This window comes from Eubalaena glacialis, chromosome 8 (genome assembly GCF_028564815.1).
Source record: "Eubalaena glacialis isolate mEubGla1 chromosome 8, mEubGla1.1.hap2.+ XY, whole genome shotgun sequence".
In the NCBI taxonomy this organism is placed as follows: domain Eukaryota; kingdom Metazoa; phylum Chordata; class Mammalia; order Artiodactyla; family Balaenidae; genus Eubalaena; species Eubalaena glacialis.
The window spans coordinates 118,425,198-118,451,308 of record NC_083723.1 but is presented as its reverse complement, the minus strand read 5'-3'; the positions used below and the strand labels follow the sequence as shown (position 1 = coordinate 118,451,308).

General features: G+C 37.9%; 1 protein-coding gene across 1 annotated transcript in view; it reads left to right on the top strand.

Moving 5' to 3' along the window:
- The window catches only part of TPK1 (thiamin pyrophosphokinase 1), a 358,113-nt gene that overhangs the window by 46,320 nt on the left and 285,682 nt on the right, over positions 1–26,111 (top strand). Inside the window, exon 3 of the mRNA XM_061198139.1 lies at positions 19,081–19,152. Coding sequence (XP_061054122.1) covers positions 19,081–19,152 — 72 coding nt within the window. The remainder of the gene's footprint in view (positions 1–19,080; positions 19,153–26,111) is intronic.

Sequence of the window (26,111 nt, the reverse complement as noted above, 5' to 3'; positions counted from 1 at the left end):
GTTTGGAAATGGATACATTGTAGAGGACACATGAATTTTTATTGCTAGCGGTGGAGTTTTTGAGATGGTCCCTATTAAGTATGAGCCCTGAGTGGGGCTCAAGGGCGTAAGAATTCACTCTTCTCTACTTCTTTCAAATAAATAGTTTTAAATTTAAATGAATCAATTTTATAATTAATTTTATTGAGATATAATTTTAATTTCAAGACAGTTGGTGGTAGTGATATATTGAGAAATGAATGGATGTTATTTAACTCTTTAGATTAAGACTAATTTTGGTGAAAAATTTTAGGATAGATTTGGCCCTGAGGCCACACATGCCAGTCTTAGGTTTGTTCTTACAGTTTTATTTTACTTATTTCTCTCACACAACCTTATGTTGATCATCTGTCTCCTGCTAGACTTTGAGATGTCTGAGGGCAAGTTCAAGGTTTCTATCTCAAGTGCTTTTGTGCCAAGATCATAAAAATGCCAAGCATAGTAAAAGATGTGTTGTATAAATAAATAGATAGATGAGAAAACTGAGGCCCAGAAACTGATTTTTAGGAAGCTTACAGATACATAAAGAGCGTTTATTATTTGTTGAGAGCTGCAGATAAAGGTGTCTTCCAGACTTTATGGAGCCCAGGTTCATTAATTATGGCAGAAATGGAACTAAAGTCCAATCTTTTATCTGTGGCTACTTCACCTTGCTCTACAAAGGAGAATTAATGAGAAAGTGTAGGAGGGTTGTAATAGGTCACTCTATTACATTTTGGGGTTAGTCTCAGTTCTTTTGTCTCAGTGAGACTTTGCCATTTGGTGGTGAAAGATAAAGATTAGGTCTGTGATTTCTTTTATGTTGCTTCATGGTTCCTAATGTACATGTTTATCAACTCCTATGTTTCCCTCCATCTCTCCCTGGTCTGCCCTTCTTTCCCTGGTCTGCCCCAAAAGAAATAATATATTTAACCTGGGGATGAGCCTACACACAGTTTTTCTTTCTGTTCCGTAATCAGTATGTCTATTTTGCCATTAAGCATAATAACTGCATCTTACTCTCTCTGCCATAGATATTACCCCCAGTTTTTCAGACTCATTTGAGCTTCTGTTATATGTAGCTTTATCAAGATCTTTTATAGCTATTCTTCAATTTTTCAGTCATAATTATCTCATTAAAATTTCTGACCACAAACTTTTGTGTTTTCTCGTGCTTGATTCATTTTCCACTACTCTTTTTGCCTCTCTCTCTATAAAAATTGTACAGAAAAAGTAGGAAGTCCTTGCATGTATAACCATGCCCACTATAAAAGTGTTTTATTTTCACTTTCTCCCTCTTATCTAATAGGTGTTAAAGAAAAAAAAATTCTAGCTATTAAAGAAAAATAATCATTCAGTAACACTTGTTAAAGCACAGTAAGGAAGGCTTTATTCAAGGGAGGGGTCATGGTAATAGGTGTAGGACCACTTCAGTGGGGTCCTGCAGTGGGAGAGAGATTGAACGCAATGGGCAAGTGGGAATTTATGGCCAAGCAGCAGGCAGGGTCAGTGGATGGAGAATTACTAAGAGGAAACATCAGGGGGTGAGGGGGGGATTCTGGCCAATCCAACCTGACAGGATTCTTGCTGAAGGCAGGCCAGGGTGACCAGACATTACCAGGGGGATGGTGGAGGAAGAGGAGCCCCATCAGATATTGAGCAGGGCAGGTGGCAGTGGGCGGGGGGAGGGTACTTAGCAGGACTCATGCTAAAATTGGACAATGCAGAGATAGACAAAAAGTTAGGCGTAGTTGAAAAAGAGTTCAGGATAGCCTGCGTAGAGTTTGGTCAATGAGATAATCTTTGTCTCAGGTGGCGTGCCATTTGCATCTGGAGACCGTTTTTATTTTCTTGCTTGCTTGGATAACTTCAAGTTCTTGTAGGTCTATTTTGGTTCAAAGCAACATATATATATACACACATATATGTATATATATATACATATACATATATATGTATATATATGTGTGTATATATATGTATATATATACACACACATAAACGCATGTATATAACATATATAAACATATATAGTAGTTCTTTTGTATTTGAAGAAAATCAAGGTTGATCTTGAGCTTTATATTAGCTGATGTGTTCTGTTCATTGCTGATTTCAGATACAATGTGCCTTGAGATTAATTGGCCATGTAGTAGTATAGAATAGTATCTAAATTAACTATAGTATGAAAATCCACGGTAACCATAGTAACTACTGTTACCTACGTTGAGTGTCTACTCAAGTAGTCTATGAAAGTAAAATTATTTTTTTGTTTTCGTGGAAACCTGTCTGCATTTGTTGGGCCCCTGTGCACTAAGTCGTATCTATGTATGAAGTAATTTGTATCTCCCATGCAGTCTTTGCATTTTCTTTATTTAAAAAAAAATTTAAATATGCAGTCTCTCATGAAATATTAACATACCCAGGGGTTTAGGAATGACCCATTTTTCCAGTTTATTTGGTACTTTATTTTTTTTTATTTTTTTAAAGTAATTTAATATTTTATTTATTTATTTAATTTTTGGCTGCGTTGGGTCTTTGCTGCTGTGTGCAGGCTTTCTCCAGTTGCGGCGAGCGGGGGCCACTCCTCACTGCGGTACACGGGCTTCTCATTGCGGTGGCTTCTCCTGTTGCAGAGCACAGGCTCTAGAGCTAGCGGCCTTCAGTAGTTGTGGCACGCGGACTTCAGTAGTTGTGGCTCGCGGGCTGTAGAGCGCAGGCTCAGCAGTTGTGGTGCACGGGCTTAGTTGCTCCGCGGCATGTGGGATCTTCCCGGACCAGGGCTCGAACCCGTGTCCCCTGCATTGGCAGGCGGATTCTTAACCACTGTTCCACCAGGGAAGTCCTGGTACTTTATTTTTTAAAAAATGGTTTTAAACACCTTTTTTTGTTGAAAATTTTGTTTTAGATACTATTTTAGATTACTTTTTTTTAAAAAGGGAAGCCATCTACATACATAGAATTTCGAAGCAAACCAATAGTTTTTCTGTGTATTTTTGGTTGATATTTATTGAGCTGGTACTTTGCGCTCCATCTTGTCTAAGGCTCTTTGAAAGAAGCTTAAGACCCTCTGTTCTTGAGAAGCTTTCAGTCTTGCACGCCCTCTAGCTTTTCTCTCTTTTTCCATGGGTTTTTAGAGACTTACTTTTCTGTCACATTATATAACCTTCCTAAAATTGGGATAACACTCACAGTCACTGTCAGCCAGGTGGCCATTCATGACCTAGGTGTACCATTCTTTGGGTCATTATGATAAACTCTGGCTTAGATTAGATGAAATATTACTTAAAAAATCAAAATAGTATACTCATTTTATATAATTTGGGAAACAATTTTAAAAGGTTGATAGAAGGAAAAGTACTAATATAAAGAAGAAGCTTTGCTTATATTGGTAATCAGGAAAATTTAAGACCCTGAGACAACAGGACTTTTAAATGCCGAAGTCTCCACCAAAATTGCCCTTTTTCCTTGAGATTCCTTTAATTGTCCCATCTGTTTTCTGCTTCTTCGAAGGTTCATAAGGCAGCCTGTGATTCTGCTGGAAACTCAGTGGCTGTTTATAGGTTACTGAGAGTCTCCCACTTAGCCTTTTCTGAGTTTTTTCTAAATCAAACTCCTGGTCTCAAACTTCTTGGGTTTTGCATGAAGTGTAGTACAAGGCAGGAAATCTACAAAGGTATGGAAGGGGCAGCCTAGAGGTTAAGCCCAGAGGCTTGGGTGTGGGAGTCTGGCTTTTTTCTGCCATTTGGTCAGTCTCTTTGCTTCTCAAGCCTTAGTTTTCCCTTTAGCAAAATGGAAAAAGTAATATAGGATTTTTTGGCCATAATTTGTAGCTGTCTGGGAGGAAGAAATTTCCCTCTATCCTTCTAGGTTCTTCTGGCTGGTCTAAGAATTAAATTGACATGAGACAGATTAACAAAAGTTTAATAGAAAAGAAAAATCAAACGGAAGTTTAATAACATGTGTACATGGGAGAGATCTAGGAAAACTCACGAAAATGGCTGAAACTCTCATCTCAAATACCATCCTCAACTAAAGACAAAAGAAAGAAATTGTTGAGAGTGGAGAGTAGGTTATGAGAGGTTATCAGGAAAAGCACAGTAAACACAGGTAATGTTGTTACTGTAGATTTAGGTCATTGCCGGCTCCATTTCCATCAATTGGGGTTTTTCCTCTTCCTGGTGCCTCCAGGAAGACACCCTTACAAATGGAGATTTTTTTCTTATAAATGTCAACGTTTCTTTTGAAGGGTTAAGAACTGCTTGGTTTTCAGAAGTTTTTCCCTGTGTGCTGTTCCTGAGAAAATGACCAGCTTAAAACAATTCGTATGCCAAAGACACCTATGTTGGGGTGGCAGACTCTATTCCCCTGCATTCCCCTGGGGTTAAATGAAATAGTGCATATACTATACTTTGATTTGTAACTTGTGTGTTTTTTTATCCTTGTATTCAGTGACCATGTATGGAGCATCTGCTCTGTGCCAGGCACCAACAGTGAATAAGACAAAACTGAGTGTCCTCTTTGAGCTTTTTTCCTAGTGGGGGAGGATCTAAGTACTTGGTACATGATAAGCATTCGGCAAATGTTACCTCATTGTATAAGAAGTTATTGTATAACACAGTTTAACAGTAGAGCTTGCCATATGATAAAATCATGGCACCTTATTATTCTCTTTGGGCTGACAGTACTTGGGGAAAGGAGAGTTCTAATTATCTCCTCACACATCCCTACAATAGCTCCTGCTTCATCAGGGCTCAAACGAAGGAACTGCCAAGAGTTTCAGATGACAGCTTGCTGTGCTGGCACTTACTATTCAGATGCTAATGGAATAAATTCTTTGGCTTTTATACTTGGGAGCAGATTGTATCTGTCTTCTTTAGATTTCATTCATAATCTTATTCACAAGTTACTTTTAGCTTGTTAGAGAGGTCTGTAATTTTAGGATCATGAGTTGATTAACAAAAATAATGTTAAGAACTATTTCATTTTAACTTCAGTGTGTCAAGTCTAAAGAAGACATTCACAGTCTTACAGCTATCTGGAACACCTTGACATCGCTCTAAGCAATAACGCCAATAATAGCCATATCATTAAAAAAAACCAACAACAACAATTATTTGAGTCTTCAGAATCTGCAGCTGAAATTATCGGGGAAGGGAAAATGGTGATCATTATAACTTAAAATGGCCTAAAATATATTTCACTTTGGGGCTGCCACTTCTCTCTCTCTAGGTTTTTCTACTGCCATTATCTCTGTTAAAAGATAAACGGAGGCACATTAAAATTTGCAAGAGTTTATTTGAGCAGACATTTATGTGAATCAGGCAGCCCCTGATTAGTAGTTAGTGATTGGCTGTTCTTAAATTTCATTTTCTCGGGTGACGGTATATTTATAGTTGACTCTGGCTTAGGTTTGCATTTGCTTACACAGGCTGAGAAGGCATTAGAGCCATCCCAGTCTCATGACCTCCTTGTTTAACACCTCTTTTCCCCATTCACAGCGTTGGCTACTTTTTTGTGTGTTTAACCCCTTTTGGCATTTGGTATTTTCTCTGCCTGGAATGCCCTACCTCTTCTGCCCAGGGCATTCATACTCACCTTCATGACAGCTGGAGTGCATCTTCTGTGACACCCCTGTCCCCCTGGGGGATTTTTGTTTCCCCTCCTGTGGGATTTCACTGTACTTAGCACATTGGGTTTGGTTTGTTTAATCTGTTGTTCTTTGCACTATTTTGGGACTTATTTTCCTCATTGGCCACAAAACATGAATAGCCATCTTAATATCATCAGCTCTTTCATGGCATCACAGGGAAATAATGGCGTTTAAATATAAACATTCGTTTCTGTTAGAAAAGCAGAGAACAGTATGATCATTCTCTGTTAATACCCTAGCGTCTTTTATCCTGGCATCTTAATTCCATAAACTTCAACTGATTTATTTATCAACTTCATACAACTCACGAATATTCATGATGTTGGTGTAAAATAATAGGAAGGGTAGCTTAAATACAGGTTTTAATTGCAACCATGAATTGTAAGATGCACCATTTTTAAAGATGCCATTAAAAAGGGGGGGAAAAAGACAAACTCTGACACAGTGCGAAGATACCACTGATTGTAAAATACATTCTGAATGCATCCTAAACTGCATTTTAGAAATGCTAAAATGTACAAAAATGTTCATTTTTAAATCAGTGAAATGTGGTCATGTTATACCTTCTAAAAAGATTTAAGAACTCCATTGAGGAACAAAATGTAAAATTGGTTTCCATTTGGTTTCCTTTCCTTCATTCGCCTTTTGGTAGATGTGTGTATCTGCCAAAATCATTAATGAGCAGGGAAGTCATCAAATGCCAGATGGCTAGAAGATGGAGGACTGCTTGTTCAGAGGATCTGGGCACCCATCAGATGACCTAATCTGCTTTCATAATATTAGACATAACCTACAAATAAACAAAGTAAGAGAATTGTGAGTAGAGAGTTGATTAGTCATGCATGTTCATAAAAGTTTTGAATAAATTCTCATCATGTTTGAAAAACTTTGAATTGCAAGACATTTTATGAGAAACACTGCAAGTTGCCCTGCTAGAGGATTTGGAGCTAAAACTAACATTGGATGCATATTGAGAAATGAGTTCTTTTGCTTCAGAATCTCATGTGATTGCTCGGTACAAAGGTTAGTTGTAAGAGCATGAAGATTAGTTGCATTTGACTTGATGCAGCTAATATGTCAGGATTCATCATGTGCTAGGTGGAGATAAGGAAACCCTGGTAATGGTTTGGTTATTCTCCAGGTTTCTGCCAGCTTTTTACATGCTGTACTTTGGCAGCTTGTTGATTGTTTTGTATTACTACTGAAGTCATAGAGGACTATGGGCATGGCACCAACTCTCCTACTTTGAGCTAATGTGTAGTGGAATGGGCAGTGGACTCAATGATGAGAGGTCTAAGTCTAGCCTCACCTCAACTTCTGGCAACAATGAACTGTTTAAATCTTAACTATCTCACTGGGCCTTGAGTTCTTTGGATGTTGACTTCTTTTTGATGATGAGGTTAGAAATAATGATATTCACCCTTTTTCTCTTCATGATCTCAGTCTGTTACTTTTATAATGCCATCGAAATGGAATTCAGTTTGTAGCTGGTTTAGAACTGGACCATATACTCCATTAAGTGAGGGGCACGAATATTGAGCCTGCCCTGGTTTGTTCTTTATAGTAAAAAAAAAAAAAAAAAAAAGTTCCAAGATTGTGTTTCTGTTCATACAGGGTATGGTGACATTAGAAGCAATTTTGTAAGACACAAAGTCTTACAGATTAATTGGGAAGAAATAGACTCACAGACATAGAAAACAAACAGTGGTTACCAAAGGGGAAAGCTGGGTGGGAGAGGGATAAATTAAGAGTTTGGGAACATACACACACTACTATGTATACAACAGGTAACCAACAACGACCTACTATATAGCAGGGAACTGTATTCTATTACTTGTTACAACCTATAATGGAAAAGAATCTCAGAAAGAAATATATATAGATAGATAAGATATTATATAATCTGAATCAATTTGCTGTATACCTGAAACTAACACAACATTGTAAATCAACTAGACTTCAATAAAAATTAAAAAAATAATAAATTGATAAAAGGTTGATTGGGAAGAAATTTGGAACACTGTAAAATTATGACGGTTAGGTTTGTGTACAAGTGTGTATGGTTAGTTGTAGAGTACCTATTTTAGTGATACAGGAAACAGCACAGTGAGTGGTTTTTAAAGTTTATGTTAGAAACAGTTATTTCATGACTTCTTTGTGCCAGGGCCTAGGCTAAATTTTGAAGAGAAAAGGGATGAGTAAATTATTTTTTCTACATGCCTAAAGTGTATCAGCTGTTGTTAAGAAGCATATAACAATTATTAGCATATTAGCAGAAGGAATTAAATATTATGGTTTTTAGGTGAGAATGATTAATGGGGGGAAAGGGAGAGAGGTTGGAAAAAAGAAAGTAAAATATTTTCTCTAAGTTGTGAAAGATAAGAAAGTCCTTGCCAGGGACAAAAAGCTGTGTTTGTTGAGTATTTATTTACTCTGTGTCAGGCACTGTACTCAGCTATGTGTTGTATCTCCCTGAATCTTCCATACTTGGTGGGCTCAGAGTTGTTAAATCAGTTACTCAAATATCACAAACCACACAGCCAATAAGTGACAAAACTGGGATTTGAACTAGGTTTGTGAGATCCCACAGCCCATGTTCTTAATCACTGTACTATTCTAGAGGGCATTCGAGGCAGCGGGAAAGTCACGCACAAAGACCTGAAAACTGTGCAAGTGCCTGCTGTGTTTACAAAACGGTGGGCAAGTCTTGACTAGCCTAGACTAGAACCTCCACGTGGCTGAGAGGTAACCGAGTCTCTGACACAGTCCCCTGCCGAACAGGATATGCTGTTTAGTCATTGATTTATTAGATCAGTGTTATTGAGCACTTACTGTGTGCCAGGCGTTTTGCATGGTGCTGGAGGTTCAGAAATGAACACAAGGCTTTGCCTTCAAAACCCAAGTCTAGTAGTGATACCATTATTTTCAGGTATGATTTCTTGCTTTGTGCATTCGCCTAGAAAATTCTTCATACAGTCTTTAGATAAATTTCTCCATTTTTGTATTTTATAGTTTTAGAACTATGTTCAAATACTTACATCTCTCTATATATGTATATACACACACACACTGTAAACACATATACCATGTATACCCACACGCTGTATAGATGTAATTTCATAACTCTATTCTACAATTAATTTTAGTGTGTGATATGAGGCAGGGACTTAATAACATCTTTATCTTCAATTTTCTTCTAGGTAGAAGGCCCCTTCATTTTCCCTATTGAATTACTGCTGCTTTGATATTCTAGGTTGTTCATAATTTCAGGGCTCCAGCTATTGGCTTAAAAACTGCATTTGTGCAGGCTGATAAAATTCTTTATTAAGTTCTATAAACAAATATTAAATGAATTTGTGAACAAATGAACAAAAATGCAGATTGCTTTAAGTGATACGTGGCTGGTGCTGCTTCCTCCCTCTCCCCAACCTTACCTACTTATGGCAACTTTTTCTTTTCTGATAGAAACGTCATTTTGAGGTCTAGGCCTGCATGTTCTCAGTTTTCTAATCTGATGTAATGTGCTGTCTTGGCTCATAAATTTCCCCTTTTACCTCCTTTTAAAAAAGCTTTTAAATATAATACAGACTTGATTTAAGAATTTATATGACACAGGCAAATGCAGAAAAAGTTAATGATTTCCTTCTCCCTTTTTTATTCTCATTCTCTGAAGATAATTGGTTTTAACATGTTATACCTTTTTCTTGTTCATGTCTGGTAACTACTGATGAAGAGAAATGTTCCATGTGAGAGAACTATGAAAATACTAATAGAATTGGGAATTGGGACATGGGTAAATTCTTAAGGTTAACATTGATTTATAAGAATCTTATCCTAAGCTTTGAAGAACAAATATTTTCTAAGTTCTCTACAACGTATTTCAGTGGAGGAAAAAACTCTCTATTTTGCTCTTTGAAACAGAGTAAATCACATCTCCCTTTGCTGTCCTGAGAATCCTGTTGTAAGTCTCTTTTCCTAGCTTTTTAAAGGACTTTTAAATCCACTTAGTCTAATTAGCATAAATTACTTGATAATTTTGGGAGGAAAGAAAGCTAGATAGTGTTACACAAATTATCTGCTCTTAATTCTTACTCTGAAACCTAAATACTCTGTTATTTTAGTGACTCTTTGTTATGTTCCAATGTGGTATTTAAAGATTGTTGGCCACCGTCTTATTTGGGGTGGCGGACATTGCCTGCGAAGGGTTCTTTTCTTTCCGTCAGTTAAACTTGTTTATTTTACTTTTTTCTTTTTTAATAATATAAGCTCAGGGTACCAAATTCATACGAAAGATTAACAGGTAAAAAGTAATGCTCCCTTCTGTTTTCGTGCTCCAGCTAACAGTTTTCTTCTTTGACATTCTTGGCATTTGCAAAAATACATGTATATTTAAAATTTTTTACACACATGGTTGTGTAACATATCCATTTATTTGCTTTTTCCACTTATTTTTATCTTGGAGGTTTTTCCACAATAAATAATATAGAGCTGTTCCACTGTGTGGGACATAGCAAAGGCCACCGCTAATGGATTGTTTTCATTCTTTTTCTATTAAAAAAAAAAAGAACAAACCCTTTGGATACCCTTGCTTATAGACTATTTTGTGTAGATATCATTCTATGAAAAAAGAAAAAAGAAAAAAGGAGTAGTAGAGAAACCTGACCTTTTCTGTTTACTTCACCTGGACCTGGATCTGATTAATGCCACTAAGGTGTTGTGTGTCAGAGTGCTTACCTGCGACCTAGTGCACATCATTTATTGGTGTCAAATATCTGCCTACTGACTGTAGGCATTGCTCTTGAATTCTCTAAAAGCCCACAGTGCCCATGGGATAAAAATGTTCACCTACCCTGAGTTTAGTAAGATTTCCACTTGTGTGGGTTTGACTCTTGATGTGGTATAATCAGAATTAGTTTATGGTACACAGTTCTTCTGAGTTTAAATCTATGTATTTTCTTCTCTCAAAAGAGGAAACAGGGCTTCCCTGGTGGCACAGTGGTTAAGAATCCGCCTGCCAATGCAGGGGACACGGGTTCGAGCCCTGGTCCGGGAAGATCCCACGTGCCGCGGAGCAGATAAGCCTGTGTGCCACAACTACTGAGCCTGCCTCTAGGGCCCACGAGCCACAGCTACTGAGCCCGCGTGCCACAACTACTGAAGCCCATGTGCCTAGAGCCCATGCTCCACAACAAGAGAAGCCACCGCAATGAGAAGCCCACACACCGCAACAAAGAGTAGCCCCCGCTCACTGCAACTAGAAGAAAGCCTGTGCGCAGCAATGAAGACCCAATGCAGCCAAAAAAAAAAAAGAGGAAAAAAAACTTCTGTTTTATTCAGAAGTCCTTTGATCCCTTCGTAGTGTGCTGTGTAATCACTGTCAATTTAAGAAGGCAGTTGAATGTGTTTAGTAAACTCTGAAACTCCAAATAAAAGTCCCTTTTCTCCTTACAAACTATAGGTCTCCGAGACCATCATTCTGTGGTTTGACTATGTCCCAATTTAGCTTGATTTGGACTTATTTTGATTAGTATGGGTGTGACTCTTGAGTCAGTCCTCTTTAAGGAGTATTAAAAAAGAAAAAAGAAAAGGTCTCCATGTTGTCATCATTTATTCATAGTTTTGTTACGAGTGTAGCCCACCAAGTTTTGATGCGCATGCGTCCCCCAAATGGTTCTCACCATAACTGAGCAAATCCAAGCAGGAGGTCTAGAGAAGGTACTAAAAGGGAGTATTTACTGGCAGGTTGAACCTCTTTGAACTCCTTTGCCCTCCTTCTATTGCTGGCCGGTGAAAGGGATTCTGCGTTTTTGGAGGTGGTTGGAAATGGATTGGGGTTGCAGGAGTAGCCTAAGGATAACACGTAGACCCTTTGTTTGTTTTAGAAGCATGTGCCACACTTACATGGATTCTGCTTTCAGAAAACGTTTTGAACTGACTTTTCAAGTACGAGCACTATTTTGGACCCAGCTGTCAACACGTCAAAACCAGTGTGATGGACTAAAATTTTTAGTACTTGATGATGAATCCTTAGGGTTATGACATCGCATCTGGAGGTTGCTGGGCAATGATTGACTTTCTTGATCGATGGAGAATGTGGTTTACGGTGGCCCAGGTCAGCCGGGCAAGGGATAGTTGATGGAGCAACTTTGAACTCTGTCAGCAACTTGAAGTGTCAGTGTGCCAAGTGGAAGAACACGGCTTCCTTCGTTTGGGTTATAGTGAGGGTGTGATTAGTGGGAACAAGAATATGTCTCACCTTGGCAAGGCTACCTTCTCCTTTTATGTCCAGAAAGACTCAAAACATTGTCAGACTTACCCTCCCTTCCCTATTCCCCCTACTTCTTACACAGTAGAAGCTTACGAGTTTTAAAATACGAACTGTTCTTTTTCTGAACTAACATGCATTTCTAGCATTTGTGGGTTCCTGTGAGAATTTATTGGGGCATTTTGTTTTTAGTGGCTTAGTGTTTAATATTAGGATTACCAAACCTGGACACACCCATTCCTGCTGCATCATGGGAGCTAATGCTCTTAGATGGAAATTGATTTAACCCAGTCAGAATCTGTTTACACTTTCAACCTAAAAGTTTGAATGACAATGATTAGGTATATGCCCAGGTCTATAGGACTCAATGGGATATTATTAAATGGATCTCTTTTTTCCCCTAAATAGGTGCTAAATGTAAACACCCATTTAGTTTTAAAAGGCTTAATCTGTTCTCACAGAAAATGTTTCCAAACTCTTTAATTTTGTAGTTGCGCTTCTGTGGACCACCTCCAGTTCCTCCCTCCCTCCCTCCCTCCCTCCCTTCTTTCCTATGGTCAAAACACCATTTCGCTGTTTTAAGGCAAGATGATTGGTTTTTGTTGCTGTCTTCTCTAGTACCCTTCCTGGAACATTTTGTATAGTATTCATTTAAGAGTAGTATTCAGGGTCCCAGGACCTAGAAAGGGTCACTGTGTTTTATGAGGGTGTTATTTCATTCTGTGAGGAATTGTATTGGGTATGGAGCCATTGGTCTCTGGGCAAATTTATTGTAAATGGGCATAGAGTCAGAGTTGAGTGAGCTACTCAACAAATATGTATCGAGTGCTTTCTATGCACATGAGGAGTAAGCAGCAAAGAAAACTGAGAAGGCGTGGCCTGTCAGATAGGAAGAGCACCAGGGGCTGGTGTTTCCTGAGAAGTCAAGGGAAGACTGTGATTCAAGAAGGATGTGCGCAGTCATCTCCTCGGTTACGCTACTGAGATGCTTTTGCAAGATGAGCATTGAGATTTAGCTGTTGAATTTTACAACAGGAGGTCATCAGTGCACCTGGCAATAGTTATTTCCAGGAGGCAGTGGGATCAAAATCTCACTGAAGTGAGTTTTGCTGAAGACTGAAGCAGAGAGGTGGGGGGGGGACCTGAAGATGATGTAGAAGAGGGACCATGTAACTTATCATCCAAACCAGGACACTTGTCCATGGAAGGGAGCACAATTTATTATTACGTTGGTGTAACCAGCGTGTATTGAAATGGTCACGCTTAGTGGGGGCGGGCAAGAGAGATTTCTCAGGAAGCATCAGTTCATGTCTCCTCTTTGTTTACTTTCTCTGAAGCAATTTCTTATATATGGCTTACCAATTCTTAGTCCATTAGTAATTTGATTTTTTATAGACTTTGGTATGGAATATTTGTTCAGAGCTTTTTAATAGTTGTGCCTTGTCTGCATGCAATTTATTTCCTCAAAGAACGAATTGACTTGACAGTTTTGATTTCCCTATGCACATTTGACAAAAACACTGCTCTTAAATATAGAAGTTTGTGCCATATAAAAATGAAATTCAGTGCCCTAGAGTTTTCATTGTTTAATTGAAATACATTTAGGGATGAGGGAGTCATAATAATAGTCATTGGTCCTCTGACAAAATAGCTATTATATATAATGACTGGCATATGTTTTGGCTAATATAGATTTTATCTGAGTTCCAGTATTTTTTTTTAAACAGAGGTCTGAAACCCTAGATAACTTGCTAATGCATTTCAAGGAATTATTTTTCTATTGTAAATTGTTTTATTTCAATGTACTTTCATTTAGAGTAGTGGTCTTCAAATCATCTTTGATCACATCCCATATCAGTTAAAGAAAAAGCAACCAATTATGTTTATTTTTTTAAAAAAATTACAAATAATTATCATTGTGATATAATATACACATTTTTCAGAAAATAGCAATTAAAAAGAGTGAGATAAAGATGAAATGAACAGTATTTTTAAATGTTGCTATTTATGATGGCTTTCTACTATCATTAGCTTCAGGCACTGGACCAGTGGTTCTCAGTTTTGATTACCAATTAGACTCTCTTATAATGCTTATAAAAAATCATGATACACAGGCCCTGTGGCAGATGCATTGAGACAGACTCTCTAGGATAGGAGATTGGCTCTTTTGTTGTTGTTTTATCGTTGATTCTGATATACAGTGAACTTGAGATCATTGTTCTGTATACTTAAGGGTAGATTTATCATTTGTGGTAATTGACGTAAATCCAAAATTCATATCTTTTCCCTTCCTTTATTCCTCCCTCCCTTCTTCCTTCCTTTCTTTCTTTCTTCTCTCCTTATCTCTCTTTCCCTCCCTCCCTTTCTCCTTCCCTCCCCTAAGTTTTTTTTTTTTTTTTTAATTGATTTATTTATTTTTGGCTGCCTTGGGTCTTCCTTGCTGTGCGCGGGCTTTCTCTAGTTGCGGTGAGCGGGGGCTACTCTTAATTGCGGTGCACGGGCTTCTCATTGCGGTGGCTTCTCTTGTTGCGGAGCACGGGCTCTAGGTGCGTGGGCTCCGTAGTTGTGGCTCGTGGGCTCTAGATTGCTGGCTCAGTAGCTGTGGCGCACAGGCTTAGTTGCTCTGCGGCATGTGAGATCTCCCCAGGCCAAGGCTCGAACCCGTGTCCCCTGCATTGGCAGACGGATTCTTAACCACTGCGCCTCCAGGGAAGTCCCTGAACTTGTATTGTTTAACTAGTCCTTAATCTTCAGAGGGCCTCTTTGCTTTTTTAGCTCAAGGCTGATGATTTGACATCATTTTTTCTTTTTCTTTTCATGTCGTGAACTTGGGCCTTTGTACTTAATTCAAGGTTTCCAGGCAACTTGGAGTACTTTGGTTTTGACACATCCAGGATCAGGGATTTTGCATCCTCTATAATTGAAACCCCTTTGAGAAAGCAATTCAAGGATTTTGACTTATCCTGTATTTCTCTTTGAGATTGCCTTAGAACACTCTGTTTAAAAAGTTGTAGTTTTTATAGCGTAAGGAAGAAGTTCTTCGTAGCCTTTTTCTTAAGTCTTTCTGCACATCCCAGGGGCAGCATCAGTGCGACAACTTGAGAAATACTTGATATGAGACTATCATTTCCTTACTTCTGTGGTCCTGACTCTTTTTCTAAATTCCGGCACATTTGGAGTCAGAGGCAATGTCCTGTGCGTGGTTCAGTACCCGAGGGTGACATGGCGTCCTCTCTGCAGTGAGATACTCCCATAAGCTGTTGAGGAACAGCGCGTGGTCCTGGGTGCTACTTTGTCTGCAGTCTACTAGGGATTAGTAACCATGAGGGTTTTGAATGTAAAATAAATGCCAAACTGACTTCACCTAGTTATAATTTCAGAGTAGTCTAGATTAAAAAAGGAAAGAATATCAGATCCTAGTACCTAAATATCTCTATGTATAGAAATAGATTAACATAAATGTTATGTATAGAAATTGATGATTGATAGCATCATTAGTAAATCATAAATGTGCTATAAATTTTCAAATGGCTTCATTCTTTGTGAAAGTGCTTTCACAGATACCACCTTAATGAAAGTATGAGTTTAGAGGAGCAGTAAGGTGGATAATAATGCTTTTCCCCTTCATCAGATTGTTCTTTGAGCCACAAAAATACTGAGTTCACATATCAAAGAATCAGTGACAGAGAGTAGTTTGCTCGTTCACTTACACACGCATACAATACTGTCAAATGCCTCCTCTAGCACTGCAGATCTTGCCAAAGATTAAAGGACCATTGGTTTATCCAAATTATTAGCTCCTTGCCATTAACATTATATTGAGCACTTACCGTGTGCCAGGCTATGAGTCTCTTATCCCTGTTGAATGAATGAATGAGTTAAAGTCTTCCTGTGTTTTGATGCTTGCTTCCTCTTTGTCTTCTCCAGTTCCTCTCTAGATCGTCTTTACCATAACCCAGCCTGGACCATGGTCATTGCATTAATTAAAATTCAGTTTCGCTCTACAGAATAGTGAAACCCCAAATACTATTGGCTTAAATAAAATAGGAGTTTAGTTTTTTCTCATATAAAAGAAGTCTGGAGCCAGGCATTGAAGTGCTGGGATGGAGGCTTCATGGAATCATCAGGGACCCAGGGACCCAGGCTCTTTCAGGCTGTTGCCCTTGTTCTTAGGATCCCAAGTGGCTGCTAGACTTTCATTCATTCATCAGTCTTGCTCCAGATGGCAGGATGGAGGAAGAAAAGAAGCAGAAGGAAAGGCCGCCTCCACTTTATGGAGCCCCCGTAGAAGTAGTATATAAAGCTCTTTTGTGTATCTTCTTGGCCAGAACTTAGTCTTATGACTACATGTTGCTGCAAAGGAGTCTGAGAGATGGTTTTTCACCTGGATAATGATGTGCCCAGGAAGACAAAAAACAGAAAAGCAAACAAAGTAAAAACCAAAACCAAAAAAACCCCTCAGGTTTTTGTTGTTAAAGAAAAGGAGAATGAATATCGTGAGACAATCACTGGTCTCTGCCACAGTCATTCACTTTAACGCTGCCCAAAGATGCCTCCATGCTTCCCTTTACCTCTTGACAAGCGATTTTGCCACTTCTCAAACGAGGTGTCATCACTCTCTTACTTGTTTACACCGATTCCTATTTCTACTCCCAGAGGAGTCTAGATTAGAAAAGGAAAGAACATCAGATCCTAGTACCTAAATATCTTTATGTATATAATTTGTCATGCTGTAGTTGCCAACCCAGAGTATTAGAAGTTATATGACTGGTTTAAACCATCTCTGATTTAACGCAAGATTTATTGTGTCTTTAAAGGTTTCCTATGTTACTGTTAAGCCAGAGATCTAAGGTTTAGATTCAATATGAATAAACTAGCTGGCCTGCCCTAAAAAAAAAAAAAAAAAAAGAATTGGTGGGAAAGGTCCTGAATTATAGGCAGATCTGATGTCCTATGCCCGTTAGTTAACCCCAACTGAATTCCTGTTTTTAAACCTGTGGACTCTCAGCTCCTGTAGTCCGTTTCTTACAGCAGTCGTTTTAAATGTTCCATTCGACTTCCATATCTTCACTTTGTTTCTTGTTTACTTTCTTATAAATAAATTGACCATACTCTGCCTCTACCTCAATTTTGTATGTCTCTGTGGTAGGTCATCCTGTGCCTCAATCTCAACACCTGTTTTTATCAATAGTATGTAAGCCATAGGGCAGGGGGGAGGGGGGAGGGAGTGTTGATTCCTGAACAAGACTGCTTTGTGCTCTATAAATACCTGTTAAATGAATAAATAGATCATTTCCCTTCTCTCTCTTACTTCCCTCCTCCTAATTCGAATATAATATTTTCTATATTTAAAATACCTTCTCTGGGCTTTGCTGCCTTTTCCCCCCATTTCTCACAGTTCAGTTTTTATTTTTTAAGAAGAGGCATCTCTCAGTTTTCTAACTCCTTGTTCTCTTTACTATCTTGAGACTGCCTCCGTGAATTTTTAGACTTTTCTTTGAGATTTTCCCACCCTTGTTGGCCTTTTCTCATTGTCTAGTCTCCGTGACGTCTCCTTAGCATGCTGTTTTATTGACGGCACATTCCTGGAATTACCTTCTTAGTTCTTTTACGTTTCTGGCTTTTTCTTCCGTATTTCCTTTGTTGAAGTCCTTCTGTTCTGTAACGGTGAGCAAAACATGACGATTTTGTGTTCGTAATTTGTTCTTTTCTCTCTCTGCTCTTTCTTTGTAGTATCTCAGCTTGTGTCTGTGCTTTGACCTTTAGCTATCATCTCTGTATGGATGATCCCCCGTTATACGTAAATTGCCTTTACTACTCATTTCTCTATCACTCTAAATACTTCCTGGTGCCTCGATTGAAATTCCTCCGTCATCCTAAACAGCATGTCTAAAATCTGGGATGTTAGTATTCATGTCTTAGGTGCATGTCATTAGGGTGTTGCTTCCTAAACTTTCCATGGTAACAGTCCTACTGGCAAAGGATAGCGGCTTCCTGTGTGTTGTTTTCCTTGTCTGGAATGCCCTTTGCTTTATTCTGTCCAGCTACTTCTTTTTAAGATCAAGTTCAAAAATCTGCATATCACAAAGATTTCTAGGATGACTCCAGATCTTACTGACTTTCTAGGCTTTGAACTTCTGCCACATTCATTTATCTGTTACCCAGCACTCCTCATATCCTTGTGTTGTACTGTATTGTGGAATAAATCGTCTTTATTATAAATGTCTTATCTCGCAGATACCCTGTAATCTTATTCCTCTTTGCACTCCTAGTGCCTGGTATGTAATCGGCACTTAATAACGTTTGCTGTGGATGATGCCATCCCCTTTTCATTTCCTTATCTCGTTCCATTTCTAACACTGAGATTGCTTTAAAAAAAAAGTTAATTTTTCTTATCACCAAACAAACATTTCTTTCCATAAATGAAATGGAGTGCTTGGACTGAGCTGAATGACAGATTTTCAACAGCCTGATTGCATTCTGCTTTGCACTATTTACAGTACATTATAAAAGGCTTGAAATGATTGTTGGAGAAGTAACTTTTTTCCGTCTTCCTTAGTCTTTTGAGTGTCATCTAAACACTCGGAATAAAAGAGTCATGAAAAGAACTAGTAGGATTTTGTGGAAACAAAGTTTTACATTGGAGAGTTCAAGATAACTCTGGGTGGAGGGAGAGAATGAAAGTGAAGGAGAGAATATGAATAAATGAGGATGAAAATGCATGTGAAAGTACACACCCATTAGACCCACGCTGCTTGGCAAACAACGTCAAGATGATAGCAGACCAGCCAGGTAGAAGGGTACTTGAATCAAAGTGTTACATATATCAAAAGGATAAGAATTCACATCAAGGGCATTTTTGCTGCACACCCTGTACAAAAAGAAGCGTACCCAATTGTCTTTATGATAAACTATTTTTATGATAAATTCCTTAGCAATATAGTAATGTGATGGACATATTGAATAAAGTAGATCCAATTAACCTATGGTATCTTTTAAAATTCAGGTGTAAGAAATTAGCTGTGATTAAAATTTAGCTCTGTGTAGACTGCAAATCTGGTTTAAGAGAGTATGATTCCAGACTCATATGGGGGGAATGAAAGACTTGGTTCACTTGTTTACTTTATTTTGCTTTTTTTCCCCATAGGGACTTTGAAATACTGCCTTGTGATTCTGAATCAGCCTTTGGACAAATGTTTTCGTCATCTTTGGTGCAAAGGTAACCTTAATTAGCATTTATATTTCTTTGCTTTCTTACTCTACTTGGGACTAATGTGACTGTTAAATATCCCAGAACCCAGCTGGAATACCAAAAAGTGGAATTTAAAATAAGGTGATTTAATTATTGAATTATCAGAAGAATCCATTTTTGCTTCTCCGTTAACCTGTTTATACATGTGGTTTCCACAGCGTGGACCTCCAGGGACAGAATTACAATATAACATCACTCTATTGCATATCGTTAACTACTGTATGGATGTTTATCCTGAGTACTCAACAAGTATTTGTTCAAGTGTAAATATTTTTGGCACCAGTGACAGCAAAAAGCATCCACAAGCCTCCCTCATTCCGGCATTCAGTAATTAGGTATCTGCAGGGTGACTGGGTTTGCAACATTAAAACAGAAGACGTGTTGCCAATATATTAGAATCTCTAGGGATTCTGAAAAATATAGTTAAAAATGGAATAGTTTCACAAAATTAAACTCCTGTGAGGTTTCATGTCAAAAATAGGTTCTAGGGCTTCCCTGGTGGCGCAGTGGTTGGGAGTCTGCCTGCCAGTGTAGGGGACACAGGTTCGGGCTCTGGTCTGGGGGGATCCCACATGCCGCGGAGCGGCTGGGCCCGTGAGCCACAATTGCTGAGCCTGCGCGTCTGGAGCCTGTGCTCCGCAGCGGGAGAGGCCGCGATAGTGAGAGGCCCGCGCACCGCGATGAGGAGTGGCCCCCGCTCGCCGCAGCTGGAGAAAGCCCTTGCACAGAAACGAAGACCCAACACAGCCAAAAATAAATAAATTAATTTAAAAAAAAAATAGGTTCTATTAACTCTTTTATATTATTCTTTGATTTTTATGGAATGAACTCAAGAAAGTGATGTTAAATAGCATTTGCTGTTTTGAACCTCTGCGCTTCTTTAATGAAATCTTGAGATTTTTTTTCAAAGGGATCCTTCTGCTATGTTATCAATGTAAGTTTTGGGTCAAATGATAGGCAGAAGAACTTGATTTGTGATATATTGAAGCATATGCATGATCCTGTCTCATCAGCCCAGAATTCTTTAGTTATTCTCATCATTAAGCTTGTGTGTCTTAGAGTGCAAATGTATTATGTTAATAAGCTCACATCTGGACAAAGGTAGTTATGATACTAGAGGGAATAAATCATTATACATGATTTTGTGAAAAGAATTTTTCTTGTCCAATAGGATCACGATGAAAACTCTTGGTATTCTAAACTTAGCCATCTTTAAGTTGGGTAATGTAAACTCTCACATTATAGTTGTACTAACATTGCCCTCACGGACAATTACTTAAGTATTATCTTTCATAGCACTTACTACTCATTTACTTGTAATTAGGTAGTTATTTGGGTACCATAAGGCCAAAAGGTCTTTTTTGTCACTTTATCTCTATTGCCTAGTGCTGTGTCTGGCGCATAATTGCTTAGTAATTACAAGGAATAAAAGAGAGAATTTAATATGGTTGATATTGCTATTAAATACCAAAGCAAACTGCTTAGGCACATCTTTTCTACCTGAACTTATTACATCAGGTTTTATGATGATTTTAGGAGAGTGTGTGAGCAACTGTGTTCTACTGCAAACATTAGAAATAGACAAAATATTCATTGATAGGAACTGTTGGAAACCTTGGATAATGAAAACCACATCTTAAGGCTCATATTTTGGGGAGTTAATGGTCATATTTTGCACGTAGTGTGAAATGATGTAGATTTTTGAGCTGATTGAAGTTCTTCATCTCATTAGTTTTTCTGCAGTGAATTTGAGCTGAAAAAGTCTCAGGCCTGACATTAACCTGCCAATCATTTGATTTGCATAAAAAAATGAACACTTGGTTAGTATGTATCAATATACATGAAGAGAAGTAAAGATATCTAAAGTGTCCTGTGTACTGAAATGGTTAGATAATTCTCATTTCCAAAATAACTTTTCTTTAGGTTATTGAAGTGTTAAATTCTTTCATATATGCCTCTAGGATAATTCTTGGCATTTTTGGAGCCATGAACCATTATAAAAATCAGATCTGTTAACAAAGACTAAGGAATAGGTTTTTTGTGAATCTCATAACAGAGGCTGTGTGGGTTTATGTTTGTCTTGCTGTTCTTCCAAGTAAAGGCAATGAAACAGGGAAACTCTGAGCTTGAGTTGTTGCTTTTCACAACAGAGAGAGCCCCAGAAAAAAGCAGCATCATGGGTTTGGGAGGGAAGTCAGCATTGTGGTTTGGGATTTCGTTTCAGCAAGTAAGTCATGGCTGGGGGCTGCCATGCTCTTCCTGTTGAGCTCATATGTACAACATTTTCTGTAATTTCTGTGGATGTGAAGATTTGACAGGAGCAGAAATTAAGGGGTGGAAGCTGGACTGCTAGACTAAAACACAGAAAAATTTGAATGCTGCTACACAATATAAATCTCTTATATAAAATCTATATTTTACCTTTAACCTATAGGCCAAGGGCTTCTGTTGAGTAGGTATTTCCTGAGATTTGTTTCAGGGGAAAGACTACTTTGAAGGTTTTAGTTTCTTCCTGCAGTGTTTAAGTGGCATGTTATAAAGTCTAGCTTAAATGACTAAAGGAGGGATTCAAGGGGGATTAAGATTATAAAAGTTTTTGAGTGTGTTTTCCCTTTAGTGCATCGTGAAGTTTTAATGATTTTCTTGGTCACAAGCCTTGGAATAATAGCCCTACATGTCTAGCGTTTTGTACTCTGGGTTTAATCTGGGGACATAAAGTATTTGGTAGATAGGTAGATAGATAAAATGACAGAAGTATAGTTAGTGAGTTTCTCACTAACTTTCTGTAGCGATCAGAGATTATTGGCCTTTGTGACTATTGCCCTCAGATTTCTTAACCTCTTTTTTTTTTTTTTTTTTTTTTTGGGGGGGAGGAACTGGCACAGTCATGAGCTGTCTATAAAAGACTGAAATGTACACCCTTTTTAGCAATACACAGTGAGTCATAAAAGAAAGCGTATTTCTTTAAATTGTGTAATTCCACTTCTGGGAATTCATCCAGAGCGGAGTGTGGGGGGAAACAACCAAAGACATAACCAAAGGTTTACAAGCAAGAAACTCAACATTATTAATGATGGGAGAAAACTGGAAATAACCTAAATATCCAGCAGAAAGGGTGTGACAAAATACAGCATGGAATATCCATCATAAGGAATCTTAACAAAAACCTCCAAAACTGCATTTCTGAAATTGGGTTTTTTAAAAAAAATCATTTAATTAATTAATTTTTTAAATTAAATTTAATTTTTTTATACAGCAGGTTCTTATTAGTCATCCATTTTATATACATCAGTGTATACATGTCAATCCCAATCTCCCAGTTCATCACACCACCCCCCCACCCCCTCTGCTTTTCCCCCTTGGTGTCCCTACGTTTGTTCTCTACATCTGTGTCTCATTTTCTGCCCTGCAAACCGGTTCATCTGTACCATTTTCTAGGTTCCACATATATGCGTTAATATACAATATTTGTTTTTCTCTTTCTGACTTACTTCACTCTGTATGACAGTCTATAGATGCATCGATGTCTCTACAAATGACCCAATTTTGTTCCTATTTATGGCTGAGTAATATTCCATTGTATGTATGTACCACATCTTCTTTATCCATTCATCTGTCGATGGGCATTTAGGTTGCTTCCATGTCCTGGCTATTGTAAATAGTGCTGCAATGAACATTGGGTTGCATATGTGTTTTTGAATTACGGTTTTCTCTGGGTATATGCCCAGTAGTGGGATTGCTGTGTCATATGGTAATTCTATTTTTAGTTTTCTAAGGAACCTCCATACTGTTCTCCATAGTGGCTGTATCAATTTACATTCCCACCAACAGTGTAAGAGGGTTCCCTTTTCTCCACACCCTCCCCAGCATTTGTTGTTTGTAGCTTTTCTGATGATGCCCATTCTAACTGGTGTGAGGTGATACCTCATTGTAGTTTTGATTTGCATTTCTCTAATAATTAGTGATGTTGAGCAGCTTTTCATGTGCTTCTTGGCCATCTGTATGTCTTCTTTGGAGAAATGTCTATTTAGGTCTTCGGCCCATTTTAGGATTTGGTTGTTTGTTTTTTTAATATTGAGCTGCATGAGCTGTTTATATATTTTGGAGATTAATCCTTTGTCCGATGATTCGTTTGCAAATATTTTCTCCCATTCTGAGGGTTGTCTTTTCATCTTGTTTATGGTTTCCTTTGCTGTGCAAAAACTTTTAAGTTTCATTAGGTCCCATTTGTTTATTTTTGTTTTTATTTCCATTACTCTAGGAGGTGGATCAAAAAAGATCTTGCTGTGATATATGTCAAAGAGTGTTCTTCTTATGTTTTCCTGTAAGAGTTTTATAGTGTCTGGTCTTACATTTAGGTCTCGACTCCATTTTGAGTTTATTTTTGTGTATGGTGTTAGGGAGTGTTCTAATTTCATTCTTTTACATGTAGCTGTCCAGTTTTCCCAGCACCACTTATTGAAGAGACTGTCTTTTCTCCATTGTATATCTTTGCCTCCTTTGTCATAGATTAGTTGATCATAGGTGTGTGGGTTTATCTCTGGGCTTTTTATCTTATTCCAATGATCTATATTTCTGTTTTTGTGCCAGTACCATATTGTCTTGATTACTGTAGCTTTGTAGTATAGTCTGAAGTCAGGGATCTTGATTCTTTCAGCTTGGTTTTTTTCCCTCAAGACTGCTTTGGGTATTCGGGGTCTTTTGTGTCTCCATACAAATTTTAAGATTTTTGGTTCTAGTTCTGTAAAAAATGCTATTGGTAATTTGATAGGGATTGCATTGAGTCTGTAGATTGCTTTGGGTAGTATAGTCATTTTCACAGTATTGATTCTTCCAATCCAAGAACATGGTATATCTCTCCATCTGTTGGTATCATCTTTAATTTCTTTCATTAGTGTCTTATAGTTTTCTGCATACAGGTCTTCTGTCTCCCTAGGTAAGTTTATTCCTAGGTATTTTATTCTTTTTGTTGCAATAGTAAATGGGAGAGTTTCCTTAATTGCTCTTTCAGATTTTTCATCATTAGTGTATAGGAATGCAAGAGATTTCTGTGTATTAATTTTGTATCCTACAACTTTACCAAATTCATTGATTAGCCCTCGTAGTTTTCTGGTGGCATCTTTAAGATTCTCTATGTATAGTATCATGTCATCTGCCAACAGTGACAGTTTTACTTCTTCTTTTCCAGTTTGGATTCCTTGTATTTCTTTTTCTTCTCTGATTGCCGTGGCTAGGACTTCCAAAACTATGTTGAATAATAGTGGTGAGAGTGGACATCCTTGTCTCCTTCCTGATCTTAGAGGAAATGCTTTCCGTTTTTCACCTTTGAGAATGATGTTTTCTGTGGGTTTGTCATATATGGCCTTTATTATGTTGAGGTAGGTTCTCTCTATGCCCACTTTCTGGAGAGTTTTTATCATAAATGGGTGTTGAATTTTGTCAAAAGCTTTTTCTGCATCTATTGAGATGATCATATGGTTTTTATTCTTCAGTTTGTTAATATGGTGTATCACATTGATTGATTTGCGTATATTGAAGAATCCTTGCATCTGGGATAAATCCCACTTGATCGTGGTGTATGATCCTTTTAATGTGTTGTTGGATTCTGTTTGCTAGTATTTTGTTGAGGATTTTTGCATCTCTATTCATCAGTGATATTGGTCTGTAATTTTCTTTTTTTGTAGTATCTTTGTCTGGTTTTGGTATCAGGGTGATGGTGGCCTCATAGAATGAGTTTGGGAGTGTTCCTTCCTCTGCAATTTTTTGGAGGCATTTGAGAAGGATGAATGTTAACTGTTCTCTAAGTGTTTGATAGAATTCACCCGTGAAGCCACCTGGTCCTGGACTTTTGTTTGTTGGAAGATTTTTAACCACAGTTTCAATTTCATTACTTGTGATTGGTCTGTTCATATTTTCTATTTCTTCCTGGTTCAGTCTTGGAAGGTTATACCTTTCTAAAAATTTGTCCCATTTCTTCCAGGTTGTCCATTTTATTGGCATAGAGTTGCTTGTAGTATTCTCTTACGATGCTTTGTATTTCTGCGGTGTCTGTTGTAACTTCTCCTTTTTCATTTCTAATTTTATTGATTTGAGTCCTTTCCCTCTTTTTCTTGGTGAGTCTGGCTAATGGTTTATCAATTTTGTTTATCTTCTCAAAGAACCAGCTTTTAGTTTTATTGATCTTTGCTATTGTTTTCTTTGTTTCTATTTCATTTATTTCTGCTCTGATCTGTATGATTTCTGCTCTGATCTGTATGATTTCTTTCCTTCTGCTAACTTTGGGGTTTTGTTTGTTCTTCTACCTCTAGTTCCTGTAGGTGTAAGGTTAGATTGTTTACTTGAGATTTTTCTTGTTTCTTGAGGTAGGCTTGTATAGCTATAACCTTCCCTCTTAGAACTGCTTTTGCTGCATCCCATAGGTTTTGGATCGTCGTGTTTTTATTGTCATTTGTCTCTAGGTATTTTTTGATTTCCTCCTTGATTTCTTCAGTGAGCTCTTGGTTATTTAGTAACGTATTGTTTAGCCTCCATGTGTTTGTGTTTTTTACGTTTTTTTCCCTGTAATTGATTTCTAATCTCTTAGTGTTGTGGTCAGAAAAGATGCTTGGTATGATTTCAGTTTTCTTAAATTTACTGAGGCTTGATTTGTGACCCATGATGTGATCTATCCTGGAGAATGTTCCATGCGCACTTGAGAAGAAAGTGTAATCTGCTGTTTTTGGATGGAATGTCCTATAAATATCAATTAAATCTATCTGGTCTATTGGGTCATGTAAAGCTTGTGTTTCCTTATTAATCTTTTGTTTGGATAATCTGTCCATTGGTGCAAGTGAGGTTTTAAAGTCCTCCACTATTATTGTGTTACTGTTGATTTCCTCTTTTATAGCTGTTAGCAGTTGCCTTATGTATTGAGGCACTCCTGTCTT